Raw genomic sequence first — 15,615 nt, forward strand, 5'->3', positions numbered from 1 at the left:
AGGCTTTTACAAAAAGACTGATATACCATGCATGGTGCTGGACTTGCACAGGTCCAGCACTTGGAAGACAAAGGCAGGAATTCAAGGCCAGCTTCTGCTACACTGAGAATTTGAGACCCTGTCTCGAAACCATGAAAACACAACAAAACAAGGTGGGGGAGATGACGTATGTACATGGCCCTGAGTTTGATCATCAGCACCACATTCAGTGTTATATAACCATGTTTCTTTTTTTTACAGATTTATTTATTATGTACACATTTTGCCTACATATATACCTACATGCTAGAAGAGGGAACTGATGGTTATGAGCCACCATGTGGTTGCTGGGAATTGAACTCAGCACCTCTAGAAGAACAGCCAGCGCTCTTAACCTCTGAGCCATCTCTCCAGCCCCCATGTTTCATTTTTAAGTAAATAAATCATGTGCTAACAATTATAAGCAAGCAAAGAAAAAAGGTACTTACCATATTTCAATACACTTATGACATCAATCAGCCTATACATTTTTCACCAACCTATGAAACAATTATGTGCCACAACCATACTAACACAGCAAAGAGACCTTGACATCAAGCAGTCAGTCTAGGAATAGAGGTGACTGCAGTGCTCTGCTCTGTTACATTAGGATGCCAGAAGTATACAAGGAGGCAGAAGACAGACACCAGTCCCAGTGAAAGAATGGAAAGACATAAAGTCACCGAGAGAGTAGGAACAGATTTCATTCGCCAAAACATAAGAGCCATGCCTTATGGCATTTGAGTAGGAAATATACATCACCAAGACATGACAAGAAAGGAGACTGGTAAATGAAGCCATGGCTAAATTATAGATGAGAGAACTCTCCTTTTTCAACAGGTTAACACCTAAAAGTCTTCCCAAATTTGAACACTTAGCTAAGGCGCCACTGCATAAGAATCCAGTAGAAACGCTGTGAAAAGACACTCATCCATTATAGTAGTGTGAGTACTATGCCAGCTCAACCTTTGTTCTTGTTGTTAGAGACAGGCTTTCTCTGTGAACTCTGGCTGTCCTGGAACTCACTCGAAGGACCAAGCTGGCCTCAAATCTGCCTGCCTCTGCCTTCTGAGTGCTGGGATTAAAGGCATGCACCACCACTGGCTGGTGCCAACTGCACCTTCTCAAAACCCTCTATACCTATTGATTATTATGGAATCACAAAACATTCTCCAAATGAGAGCAACACAAATATCACAAAAGTAGAGCACCATAAAAACGAATTACTATATACAACTATAAATAGCACCAGTTGTTGGTAGGCAGAGCTGAAACTTCTCTGTTTAGCATACAAAAAAAAGTTCATAAGCGCCAGGCAGTAGCGCACACCTGTGGTCCCACTGTCCCAGCACTGGAGAGGAGGAGGTAGAGGCAGGTGGATCTCTATCAGTTAGTGGCCAGGCTGGTATACAAAGTGAATCCAGGACAGCCAAGGTTATACAGAGAGGTCCTGTCTTGAAAAAAACAAAACAAAACAAAAAAATAATAATTAAAAAAAAAAAAAAAAAGAAAGCTGAGTTCAAGATTAGCTTATGCTAGATAGTGAGTTCCAGGCCAGCATAAGCTCCTCCATGTGGTGAGACCCACTAAAGGTAGAACTACAACCAAGAATTTCAATAAGAAGCAAACAACCCTGAGAATCAAAAAGAAAACATAGTTGTAAAAATACCTAAAACTGAAGAAAAAAAAAAAAAAAGGAAAAAATGGTATAAGCAAGCTGGGCAGGGTAGCACATGACAAGCCTTCAATTCCAGCACTTGGGAGGCAGAGACAGGCGGATCTGTGAGTTCAAGGCCAGCCTGGTCTATACAGAGAAGTGAGCTATACAGAGAAATCCTGGTAGTGGGGGGAGTATGAGACTTAGACTATGAAAGTAAATAAGTCTGGGGACATGACTCAGTTGCAGTGACTGCCTACAACATTAGAATGCCCCAGCTCCCTTTACAGCACTCTATAATACCTATGCCTGTAATCACTTAGATGGAAGCAGGAAGATCACAAGTTCAAGGTCTTCTCAGCTATTTGAAGTCATGGCCAGCCTGAGCTCTATGAGACTAAGAAATAGCAGGCTGACAAGATGGCTCAGCAGGAAAAACATCGGCTGACTAAGTTCCATCTTCAACTCCAGGCTGCACTTGAGAGGACAGAACCAACTCCTGTGAAGTCCCCTCCTTAAATGTACTGCACAGTGTGCGCATGTGCGCATACACACAGCAAACTAATAAAAAACTAAGAAGACAGAAAAAGGGCAGTAAACAGGACTTCTGAAAGTGAAACTGTAATGAATACTAAGTGTTAAAATATGTTAAAAAGACAGATTAAACCTAACTAAAAGTAAGTAGTGAACTATAAAAGAGATCTAAGGAAAACGGACATTAACAAAGTTCAAGAACTGAAGAATCTGTATATACAAATGAGAACTTAACAGAGATGGAGGACAGAATTAGAAATCCTTGGCACTCATGGTGACACACACCTGTAATCTCAGCACTTCTGAGGCTGAGGCAAGAAATCTCAAGTTTGAGGCTGGCTTGGCATACAAGTTAGACACTGCTAAAACAAAATGTTCAATAACCATCACAAAACAGAATCCTAATAGGAGTTCCGGAAGGAAAGAATTTTAAAATGAAATATGAAGCTGGAGATGGCTCAGCAGGTGAAAATGCTTATTGCTCTTACAGGACCAGAATCTGGCTCAAAGCAGCTACATCAGGCAGCTCACAAATGTCTTAACTCTAGCTCTTGGATATTTGACACCTCTGCTGTCCTCCATTGACAACCACATACCAACGCACACACTTTACAAAATCTTTTTAAAAATGAAAGACTTCAGAATGTCAAACAGGATAGACACTAGAAGCAGTGGAAGAGAGGCAACAGGATGGCAGTTTACTATAGAGGGTCCTCTAAAAGGAGTCACCCAACAGGGATCAAAGCAGACGCTGAGACTCAAGGCCAAACTTTGGGCAGAGTGCAGGGAGTCTTATAGAGGAAGAGAGGACGGGATTAGAGGGACATGGAAGGGACAGGAGCCCCAAAAGGAGACCAACAAAACTGAAAGATTTGAGCCCAGGGAGTCCTGAAGAGACTGATGCACCAACCAAAGACCATGCATGGAAAAGACCTTGACTCCTGCTCAGATGTGGCTGACTGGCAGCTCAGTCTCCATGTGGATCTCTGAGTGAGGGGAGTAGGGGCTGCCTCTATCATGAACTCGGTTGACTGCTCTGTGATCACTCACCCCCTAGTGATGCAGCCTTGCCAGGCCACAGAGGAAGAGGATCTAAGCAGTCCTGATGAGACTTAACAATGAGAAATAAGCCAAGTGCAGTAGTGCAGACCTGTACTCCCAGCACTCGGGAAACAGTGGCAGAACAGCTCCAAGTTCCAGGGGGCCTGCCTGGTTTACAAGTTCCAGCTCAGTCAATGCTTCACAATGAGATACTGTCTTTAAAACGGAATGGGGAAAGCTTACCAACCTGGAAGTGAAGCAGGATACTTAAGAAGTATACTCTTTGCATATACTTCCTCTGACACAGGATCAAATGAAAGGGCAGATGGCAATAGTGGAGAACTCCCCCTTTCACTGGATTAGGGGAAGGGGATAAGGGGAAAAGGGAGAGAGGGTGAGACTGGGTGAGTTGAGGGAAGAGGCTTCAATCGGGATGTATTATGAATAAATGGTGAAGAAAAAAAATTAAAAAAACAAAAGAAAGACAAGTAATATTAGAGAAGACATAAAAAAACAAATTCTCAAACTTAAGGCAGAAAACCAAACTTTACCATCAAAGTCCTAAAGATATGTCAACCTAGGATTCTAAATCCAAGCCAACTATTGTTCAATACCAAGTAAAGGCCAGGTTTGGTGGCTCACAACTGTAATCCCAGCTGTCAAAGAAGCTGAAACATTCATGTTTTGCGAATGATAGGATTCTATCCTTTTTTCCAGGACATGTTTATCTCCAAAACATTCATTTTATGTGCTATACATTTCACCATAAAAATAACTAGAGAGCAGGCAAGATGGATTATTGAGTAACGGCACTTGCCACCAAGCCTGATTACCTGAGTTTGATTCTAGGGTACACCACATGGTAAAAAAAAAAAAAAAAAGAGAACCACGTTGTCCTGTGACCGCCACACATACACTGTAGCATACACATGCACAAACACATAAATGTAAAAAATATAGGAAAATATAAATAACTATTATAAACAATGAGAAATAAGCCAAGTGCAGTAGTGCAGACCTGTACTCCCAGCACTCGGGAAACAGAGGCAGAACAGCTCCAAGTTCCGGGGGGCCTGCCTGGTTTACAAGTTCCAGCTCAGTCAATGCTTCACAATGAGATACTGTCTTTAAAATGGAATGGGGAAAGCTTACCAACCTGGAAGTGAAGCAGGATACTTAAGAAGTATACTCTTTGCATATACTTCCTCTGACACAGGATCAAATGAAAGGGGAGACATGGGAGGCAAAAGATCCACAGCCTTAAAACACAGAATTCACAACATTAAAATAAACACACTCACTAACAAGCACAATGACAAAGCTAAGGTCATCTACAAATGCATTTTCTCCCTAACAATGAATTACCAAACATCTATCCTGTGACTATTTTTTTCTTTACTTGTATGTATATGAATGTTTTGCCTGCATGAGTCTGTGCACTATGTGTATTCCTGGTACCCACAGCCGGAAAAGGACATCAGACAGCCAAGGACTGAAGTTTTAGCTGGTTATTAACCACTATGTGGATGTTAGGAAATCAAACATGGGTTCTCTAGCAGAGCAGCCAATGAGCGTAACTGATGAGCCAACTTTCCAGCCCCTGCAAACACTTTTTTAAAATCAAAGAATACAGAATTTACATAAGCAAGTTTCAAGTTTTACTTCCTAGTATTCTTTTTAGCCTCTGAATTTGAAATGAGTAACTATAAATGACAATAGCTCGATGAAAAACTATTATGTACTTAGGAAACTTACAGAAGTTAAAACATCTGAACTGCACAGTAGCACACATCAATAATCCTAGTGCTCTGGCTATGTGCATTCCAGTCAGCCCAGCACACGCATAACAGGTACCTGTGTGGAAAAAGCCACTGGGCCAAGCATGGTGGCACAGGCTTACAATCCTAGTATGTGAAAGCAGATTCAGAAGATCAGCAGTTCATATTCATAATCAGCTATATATCAAGTTTAAAGCCAACCTGAGGTACAAGAAACTGTCTCAAAACAACAAACTTGGGCTGATGAAATGGCTCAGCAGATAAAAACACTTGCCTGGCAAGACTAAGGGCCTGAGTTCAATGCCAGAAACACAGGTTAAAGTGGATGGAAAGAACTAACTCCACAAAATCATCCTGTACCCTCTATATGTGCACCATGACACATAAGTGCTGCTACACACAATACACAATTATTTGAAAAAAAGCTTAGACTTCAATGTAAACACAACAAATATATACACATACATAACATTCCTAGGTTACTGTAACATTATAAATTAAAAGACTTAAAACTTAAAAGACAAGAGAACTGCCAAAACTCTTCTCCAAAACACAAGTCTACATTACTTACTGAAGCCCCGCCTTTAAACAGACAAAAAGGAGACAGACCAAGCACTCCTTTCCACTTCGTATGCCATTGTCCTTCCTTTTCAGCAATAGAATGTTTTACTGCAGTGATGTTCTCTTTTATTTTATACCTATGATATCATAAGAAATAATTGTATTTGAAGAACAAATAAAGTTACGCACAATTTAAGACAATAGTACTAGGGCAGAGAAGGATATAAAACAGATTAACCATTAAACTACATATAAATTTAACTCTCACAGTGATTCTTCAGAATTTAAAATGTACTTTTTCTCCCTTAAAAACAAAAAAGCAATCTTACATCTACTACTCTACTTACTTATTGTAAAAACAAACTTTTTTTTTGGGGGGGGGGGAAGGACAAGGTCATGTACAGTACAGGCTGGCCTAGGATACTTAGCAGATAACTTGAACTCAACATCCTCCTGCCTCTGTCTCCCATGTGCTGGGATTATAGGCTTTTGGCACCAGGCCTGGCATTTTTTTCTTTTTTGCCAGCTCTTATCTTCAGTCTGAATTCTACACCTTCTCTATCAACTTCTAAAAGAAGCCCAAGCTTCTGGTTGCCCTGCTCAACAAAGAAACTTTTCTTGCCAGGCAGTGGTAGCACAAACCTTTAATCACAGCACTCAGAAGGCAGAGGCAGGTAGATTCCTGTGAGTTCAAGGCCAGCCTGATCTATAGAGTGAGTTCCAGACAGACAGGGCTGTACAGAGAAACCCTGTCTCAAAAAACAAAAAAGGAAAAGAAATTTTTCTAAAGTGCAGTTTTCATGGAATCTCACTGTACAGAGCAGGCTGGCTCCAAATTCACAGTATTTCTACCTTAGCCTCCCAAATCCTAAGATTCCAGGCATGTACCACAATGTATAAATTCAAGGTCACACTGTTCCACATAGTGAGTTCCAAGCCAGCCAGGCCTACAAAGTGAGACTCTTGTCTCAAAAACAAAAAGAATTATCATAAGACAAATAGTTTGTTCCAAACAAGATAAAAAGTGGGCATGGTGGTACACACCTGTGATCCCAGTTCTCAGGGAAGCAGAGGCAGGTAGATCTCTGTGATTTCAAGGTCAGCACTGTCTACAAAGTGAATCCAGGACAGCCAAGGCCACACAGAGAAACCTTGTCTTGAAAAAAACCAAAAAAAAAAACAAAAAACAAACAACCAAGCAAACAAAAACCCTATATTACTTGTCCCTTTACCTCCCACGTCTCTCTGGAAATTCATTACATAAAGCTTTTGGAAACCAGTATGTCTTAACTTATTCCCCAAAATTGAAGAATTATACATAACTTCTGCTGGGGAAACCACCTTATCCACTCTACAGTAAAATAACAAAAGATCTTTCTGTGTACCTCATATGCTTCATATCCGATAATCTTTCCCTCTGAAATTTGGTTTCTTTTTCAAAGTAGTGAAGGTCTATTGTCAGCCTTTCTCGGTCAGCCTTACAATGTTCATAGTTCATTACTTTCAGGACTTCATTTAACAACTGAATAATTGTTAAGAAATTCAATTTTCCAGCCTCATAAACATTTCCTATCTGCAACTACATTCAGAAAAGGAAAAAAGCAAAGATGAGTAGGTTCTTATTTAAGTTTTTTACTATTATATATTATCTTAAAGAAGGAATCAATCAATCATTTATGTAAATAATTTCAATCATAAAAATTGTCAAAGAATTCGCATATAATTTTCTATCATACAAAGGCTAAAATCTAGCAGAAAAGAAATACAAATAGATGGAAAAAAATAAATAGCTGGGCTGGAGAAATGGCTTCGCAGTTAGGAACACTTGGTGCTCCTGCAGGTATTGGGCTCAGTTCTGACCCACATGACAGCTTACTATCAATCGTCTCTAATTCCATCCATGTCTAACGTACCAGATGCAGCCCTCTTCTGGCATCTATAGGTACGAGGTACACATGTGGCACCTACATAACAGTAGTATCTTCATACTAAGCAATCTTAAGCTTTCTCCATTAAACTTTAAAGGTAGAAGAGATAACAAAAGCAAATAGATCCAGGCTACCTGCTTGAAGTGCCTCTATGAAGAGTTCACTAGAGATAATGAAAAACACAAATGCTGGAAGCAGTGGGGAATCACTGAGATGACAATGGAAAAAGCAGTGACACTGTTCTAACACGTTTCTTTAACAGCAAAGCTTACCTGACACATCTGGGTCTCAAGTCTGTCAAGTAAGAGCCTTGGAATACTAACAGCAACATTATTTCCATCCAGAACACACTGGTTAACAAAACTGAAGACTGGGCTAATGTCAACTCCTCTCTCCTTTTCCAAATGCATGAACATCCCCTTTACTGAAGTCCACAAAGCCCGAACCTTTGAAAACAAAACAATATAAAATCCACACATAACATATACATATACTAAGAAAACATTGGCATAAATATTGGTTCAACCCTAATAACGAATGAAATATAGCAGATGCAAAAATTAAGTAACTGTAGTCTGTTTAAATACAAATATTATCTCCAAAGGAGCTTGAGAAACTTTTTTCTTGATTTTTTTTCGTCTTTGGGGGAAGGGGCTTAAGACAGGGTCTTGCCACATAATGTAGGCTTGCAAAAAAATTGGCTTAGACCACACTAAAATAGAACTCCAAGATCAGCCTGTCTCTCTACATCTCAAATGCTAGGATTAAAGTCTTGTGCCACCAGAGCTGAACTAAGGAATTTCTTAGGGAAGATACAGCTTCTACAATTTTCAAACAAACACGAAGTGTCTTTACACAACCATTCAAGAATTGTGTTATATGGCAAACTCAAAAATGAAGAAAATAAATGCCAGACATATTGGCCCATGCTTTTCAGCCCAGCATCAGGAGGCAGAGGCAGACAGATATGAGTTCTAGGCAGTCAGGTCTATATAGTGAGTTCCAAAATAGGCAGGGCAACAAAACAAATGAAAGATGAAGTAAATAAGCGGGATTCAGTAAGGAAAAAAAAACTCACAAAACCACAAGTAAGGAACAGTCACATCTTTCCTTTTCACAGTGATGGTAAAATGAGTGTAAACATTACGGACTTAGCTTCCTTTGAAAGCAATGGCATATTTTTTAATAATATTTTTCCTATTTAATTTTTAATATTTTTTATGTGTACATATTTTGTCTGCACATGTCTGTGTACCACACTCACCCACTGCTACCTAAGGCTGGAAGAGGACATCAGGTATCCTGGGGCTGGAGTTCCAGATGACTATGAGGAGCTATGTGGGTGCTGGGAAGCAAACCTAGGTCCTCCAGAAGAGCAAACAGTGCTTTTCACCAATGAGCCATCTCTCCTGCTCTTTTGTCTTTATTTACTTGTTTTGTTTTTTCAAGACAGCGTCTCTGTATAGCCTTGGCTGTCCTGGACTTACCTTGTAGACCAAGCTGACCTTGAAATTACAGCGATCTGCCTGCCTCTACCTTCCAGAGTGCTGGGATTACAGGACCAGGTCTGTTTCCTTTGTCTTTTAAAGTAACATTTTGCCCTTATATGCTACAGGTTCATTTTGGAAAACTTAAAAAATACAAGAAACAAAATCTTTCCATCAATGCCCTACCATTAATGTTTTGTTATCTCCCATGTGTGGGTGTGCATATTTGTAAACTAAATTTTTAAACAAAACTAAAGTTGTTACATATGTTCTCTGTTGCTGCTTCTCACTTGGAATTACACTGTCAGGTTTCTGAAATATACTGATCTAGAAAAATGCTAACAATAATACCCTACAGAGACAGTCACAATAAAGCGATCCTGTGCTATTAAAAAAAAGTGTCTCACCTTTTCAATTTTCTGTTGTATATTACTCTGGTCATCACAGGGCTCCATTCTAATAAATAAGTAAACAATTGAATTAGTCATAAAAAAAAAAAAATCACATGGTAATTTTACATCCTAGAAACCAATTGGTCTGCCAGTCTACAAACAGACATTTCAGTTAAAAAATACTAACAACACCTAAGCTGTCAAATGAGTGTGGTGGTGCTCGGCTTTGATGCTCACGCTCAGGGGGCAGAGGCAGGCAGATCTCTATCAGCTGAAGGTTAGCCTGATCTACATAAAATCCCAGACCAGCCAAGGCTACGTACCTAATGAGATCCTGTCTCAAAAACAAAGACCTCAAACTCAAAGCAATAATTTTTTAGAATTTTATTAAAAATGAGGAAAAAGAATATGTTCTAGTCTTAGCATCAACAAAATAATGACATATTATTCTATTTCCATTTTTAGGAGTTTTATCACTTGTAAAATTCAAGCTCTAACCTTTGTGTAAGGTAAATTTCAGCTCTAAAAGTCACTTACCTTTTAACTTGGTTTTCCAGAGTCATGCATTCTAATCTCAAATTTTGTACTTGCTTAAGGAGCAGACTGTAAGAAAAAACGGAAAACAACATTTCTACTGTAATTAACTCGTATGGCCCACTTGTTTATAGTAAAAATGAAAGGGACTGGCATGATGCTTCAGTGGGGTAAAGCACTTGCCACCAAGCCTGACCACCTGAGTTCAATACCCAGAACCACAAAGCAAATGAGAATCAACTTTCAAAAAGCTGTCCTCTGACTTCCATTGGCATAATATGAAGGGTATGCACACAATACATGCTTACTTTTACAGGTAAAATTAAAGGCACGGCCCTATTCCTTGACAGTCTTGCTGTCGTATTTCATGCTGTGACAACAGTGCACACAGACAAAAAACACAAAGATTTGTTGAGTAGATAAACACACATATAAAATACTATGAACCAGCTTGTACCATGTGCCTCTATCCCAACCCTCAGGATGCAGAAGCAATAGGAATACAAGTTTAAGTCGAGCCTGATCTACATGTCAAGATCCAGGGCATCTACGACTTCATGATGAGACCCTCTCAACTAAAAATGATATAGATAGATAAACAGACAGATAGATAGATAGATAGATAGATAGATAGATAGATAGATAGACAGACAGACAGACTGGTAGACTGGTAGATAGATAGAAAGAGCACTTGCTGCCCTTCAAGGACTCTGGTTCAATTCCCAGCACCACCTTGGTGGCTCACAACTGTCTATAATTCCACTTCCAAGAGAATCAATACCCTCTTCTGGCCTCTGTGAGCACCAGATACATGTGGTGTACAGACATATATGCAGGCAAAGCACCCATATGATAAAATAAAAATAATTTTAAAATTTGTATAATTGAAATGGAGAGATAGCTCAGAGGTTAAGAGCACTGGCTGTTCTTCCAAAGGTCCTGAGTTCAATTCCCAGCAACCACATGGTGGCTCAGAACCATCTATAATGAGATCTGGTGTCCTCTTCGGGCCTGCTGGCTCACATACAAGCAGAATGCTGTATAAACAATAAACAAATAAATCTTTTAAAATATTTTTAAAAAAAATTTTTTTGTATAATTAAGCTGGGCACAGTGGCACACGCATCTGCAAAATATTGTAAAATTATATACTTAAAATACAGTATTAATAGCCAAGAATTTGAAATTGGCATAGCTTATTTCCGGGCTTATTTAATATTGGTGTTTATTCAAAAAGAAAACATTTTCTAACCTTAAAATATTACTTACTGTCCATTTTCCTGGTATATTTGGGCAACAGAATGTTCTCTTTGCAAAACCTTTAAAAATCTGTTACATGCTATATGGTTTCTGGCAAGGCACTTGTGCATATCTTGTGGCTTTGCATTAAATGTCTCTGCAAAATGTTGAGAATCTATATAGAAGGCAAGATCACAGAAAACATCACCGTGAGCTTGTTCTTCCAGTAAGACAAACAGGAGAAGAAAAAAAAAAACATACAATGTGCCATTTTTTCACGCAACTCTTCACTGTTACGGATGACCAATGAAGAGGAACCCAAACAAACACATCAGAGGCCAGGCTTTTACCTGGAAATCCTATTGTAAACACAAGTCAACAATACAGATAAGGCTATTTTCTCTGCTGGGGTCTCCACGCTGCACTTAAAACAACTTACCCACACCCCAGCATGTTGCACAGAAACCTTATATGTACAACCACTTGAAGGAAATTAGTTCACTGAATTCAGAAGTCACCTAGACATTGAAAATCTCAGCTGTATTAGGGTGTTTGCTCAATATAATAAAAATAGAGAAAGGTCTATGAACTGATTCCAAATGACACAAAGTAGAAAAAAGATCCAAAACCAAGGTTATATTATAGTCTCACTTATAAGCTTTGTTTATTTTTTATTCGGTTTGGGTAGTATTTTTGAGACAGTCTCACTATGAGCACAAGCTAGCCTGGAATTTAAATGGTAGTGCAGGCTGGCCTCAAACTAGCAATCTTCCTGACTCGGCCTCCCAAGTGTTAGAATTAAAAGCATCCATCACCACACCAGACTTGGTCTCCTATATAACCCATCAAGAGGCCTAAATTCACTATGCAGCCCAAGCTCTCAAAACTTGAGATCCTCCTGCCTCAGCCTTGTAGGAATAAAACTATAGGTATGTTTTACCATTTCTGGATCTACTTACTGTTTAAAATGTATATATGTGTGTATGTCTTCATATCTATATGTGCATATGGTTTTGCTGTTTTATATTTTTGGTTGTTAGCCTAGCCTTTAATGGCTGAGCCATCTATCCGGCCTGATTTATTTATTTATTTATTTATTTTAAACAAAGAAATTGCTGGGCAAAGTGATACATATCTATAATCCTAGAACTAGGGAGACTAGGGCTAGGAAGAAAAGAAGGGAAGGTAGGAGATAGAGAAAAAGAGGGAGAAGAGAGAAGAAAGAATCATTTGCTTGTATTACTGATTACACTGTTGCTTATACAACTGAAAACATCAAAATTGCCAGGCCTGGTAGTACACACTTTTAGTCCCAAGCACTCTGGAGGCAGAGGCAGGTCAGTCTCTGAGTGAGAGGCCAGCATGGTCTACGTAGTGAATTCCAGGACAGCCAGGGTTAGGTAGAGAGACCCTGTCTCAAAAAAAAAAACCACAGTTAAAGAACAGGGAGTCAAGTGTCAGTGGTAGTAGTGGGTACCTTTAATCCCAGGACTTGTTGGGAGACAGGAAGGCAGATAAAAGATCTCTGAAAGTCTGGTCTACAGAGTGAGCTCTAGGATAATCGGAAATACAAAGAAGCTTCTCTTGAAAACACAAACAACAACAAACAACAAAAACCAGGGGTGAGTTCTCACATTTCGGTTTTAATAAATATACTACCTATACAAAATGAGCTACACGAGGTGAGGGAGTCAGAAGGCAGCAGGGTTTAATGCTTCAACACTTCTGCCTGTCTGTATTTTATGAGTAAATAAAATAGCAGCACAGCTAATAATCTACAAATATCATTCATTTTTATTAGCTCTGGGAATTCACTGATTTTTATGAAACAATGAATTAAAAAATTTTGAAATAAAAATTATCAACCAATGCCAGTAACCAAACTAAACTAACAACATTCACTGTGCTGGATCAGAGGTATAATCTGTCCCAATGGCTTTTTAAGCCAAGCAATGTAGGATGGGTTTCTATAGTTTTTTGGGGGTTTTTTTGTTTGTTTGTTTTTTAAGGTAGGTTCTCACTAGGTAGTGCAGGTTTGCCTGGAATTTATTATATAGCACAGTTTAGCTTAAACTTCTGTTCATCCTGCCTCAACCTCCAAGTGCTAGGATTACAGGCATGTGCCACCATGCTTGTACCTTCTATATTTCTAAAGTACTGTAAAAACAAAACAAAATAGAGAAAAGTATACCAAACACCTCTATGATCCATAAAGCCTAAATTACTTATCTGACCTTCCTATGGAAAATGTACCCCAATCCCTGCACCAGAACATACTAAAATAACACAAATATTAACAGGTTCATTATGAGGTTTCCAACATAGATGAGTAAAAAAATTAACCATTTGCTTTTTCAGGTAAATGAATGGCTTAAGTCATTTTGATCATGATTTTAAAATTATGAATAATAGGATTAAAGTGATAACCCAGCTGTTAAGAACACTGAATGCTCTTACAGAGGATCCAAGTTCAATTCCAGCACCCACATGGCAGCTCACAACTGTCTGTAACTCCAAGATCCGACACCCTCAAACAGACATACGTGCAGGCAAAACACCAAGGCACAAAAACAAAAAAAGTAAAAAAAGTAAAAAAAAAAAAAAATTAAAAAAAAATATATATATGAATAACAATTTAAGAATACAAACAAAATATAAGTAAACTTACTGTTAGATTCTGTCTTAAGATATTTGATTGCAACATATCTTGCCAAATGATACATCACATGAATAAACTTAGGACCACCAGGAGAAAGAAACAGTGAGCCGACAACTTGAGGAAAACTACTTCCACATTCAGCCTAAGAGAAAAGACAGGTCATTCAACCAACTATCTGTCAGATCTTTAACCACTTATTTCATTACTTTATTTGTATGGGTGCTTGCATGCATGCCTGTGTACGAGATGCATGCACTGATAGCTACAGCCAGAAGAGGACATCAGATCCCCTAAAACTGGAGTTTACTAGACCTGGAGCTTCTGATCTGCTCTGTATGTGGGTGCTGGGCATTAAACCTGGGTCCTCTGGAGAGTAGCCAGTGCTCTAAATCACTGAGCCATCTCTTCAGTCCCATCCCTGTATTTGTTAAAAGGTGTGTGATAATCCTGCAGTAGAGACCACACATGAGTTCCTCTCCGTAGGGCAGTAAACTCTCAATATGCCCCCTTCATAGCAGTGGCTTGGAAAGATCAGATTTGCATAGAGGAAAGGAAAATAGAGAACACAAAGCTGAGTAGAGTGGTACACACTTATAATCCCGTCAGGAGAGAACTAAAGCCAGTACGGGTGAATGGTAGCACAGGCTTTTAAGCTGAGCACTCAGGCAGAGGCAGGTAGAAAGATCTCTACGAACTCAAGACCAGTTTCATCTACATATTAGTCTCAGGCCAGCAAGAGCTACATAGTAAAACCCATCTTTTTTTTTTTTTTTTTTTTTTTTTTTTAAGATTTTACTTTGGGGCCTGGAGAGATAGCTCAGTAGACAAAGTACTTATCACATAAGCATGAGGTCCAGAGTTAAAATTCTCAGAATACAAAAAGAAGCCAGACAGACATAGCAGCTGCCTATAGACCAGAACTCTGGAGGCAGAAACAAGATTTCTGGTGGCAATCTGGCTAGCTAAACAAGCAGTAACAGACAAGCTCCAAGTTCCGAAGAACCAGCTTTGGATAGTATTAGCGGCCCGCATCATTAATGCCAGCACTCAGGAGGCAGAGGCAGGCAGATCTTGAGTTTGAAGCCAGCCTGGTCTACAGAGCCAGTTCCAGGATAGCCAGAGCTATTAAAGGGAAACTCTGCCACACAGCCACACACATACACACACAAGTATAATCAAGTTAGACATCCAAACTTAACCTGTGGCCTAGAGACACACATGTATACATACACACTCACTCAATCACATGGGTTTCATTATCAAAAAGCATTAATGTAGTTTATATAGTTCAGTAGTTTGTTGTTCTTGGTTTGGTTTGGGTAGAATGTTTTGTTAGGGTGCTGTTGATGGAACATGGGGCTTCCCCAGCCAGGCAAGTGTCTGAGCTACATTCTCAGCCTTAAGGGATACTGTTATTGCTGCTGCTGTTGTATCTATTTTTGTAACACAGTCTCATTATATCACTCTGGCTGACCTGGAACTCACTGTGAAAACAGATTGGCCTTAAATTTATACAGATCCTTCTGCTTCTCTTTGCCTCTCAGACCCTCAGACTACAGGCACACCTGGACCTTCTTCAAGTTTGCATTTTCTATTTTACAAAGGCAATACTTACAGAAATTTCTTTTAACCATTCACAGCAATGTTTCCGGAATTCCATATCATGTTTTTGGTCAAATGGAGGCCAGCAATCTCTTAAAAACATAACAGCAGTAGACTAATGAACACTATTAGTTCAGATTTTATTGCTGTGAAGAGATACAATGACCAAGGCAACACATGAATCT

General features: G+C 39.2%; 1 protein-coding gene across 3 annotated transcripts in view; it reads right to left on the reverse strand.

Moving 5' to 3' along the window:
• Haus6 (HAUS augmin like complex subunit 6) overlaps positions 1 to 15,615 on the reverse strand; it is a 37,962-nt gene that overhangs the window by 17,087 nt on the left and 5,260 nt on the right. For 2 of the 3 annotated variants that reach the window (XM_021649770.2, XM_021649774.2), the window contains exons 3-11: positions 15,444 to 15,522; positions 13,838 to 13,970; positions 11,200 to 11,344; positions 9,934 to 9,999; positions 9,412 to 9,460; positions 7,790 to 7,963; positions 6,975 to 7,168; positions 5,600 to 5,726; positions 4,407 to 4,509 (exon numbers count right to left, since the gene is read on the reverse strand). In XM_021649770.2, coding sequence (XP_021505445.1) covers positions 4,407 to 4,509; positions 5,600 to 5,726; positions 6,975 to 7,168; positions 7,790 to 7,963; positions 9,412 to 9,460; positions 9,934 to 9,999; positions 11,200 to 11,344; positions 13,838 to 13,970; positions 15,444 to 15,522 — 1,070 coding nt within the window. Of the gene's footprint in view, positions 1 to 4,406; positions 4,510 to 5,599; positions 5,727 to 6,974; positions 7,169 to 7,789; positions 7,964 to 9,411; positions 9,461 to 9,933; positions 10,000 to 11,199; positions 11,345 to 13,837; positions 13,971 to 15,443; positions 15,577 to 15,615 lie in introns of all 3 variants that reach the window. The other variant, XM_021649776.2, reaches the window with a different exon arrangement.

Source organism: Meriones unguiculatus, chromosome 12, assembly GCF_030254825.1.
Source record: "Meriones unguiculatus strain TT.TT164.6M chromosome 12, Bangor_MerUng_6.1, whole genome shotgun sequence".
NCBI classification, from domain to species: Eukaryota; Metazoa; Chordata; class Mammalia; order Rodentia; family Muridae; genus Meriones; species Meriones unguiculatus.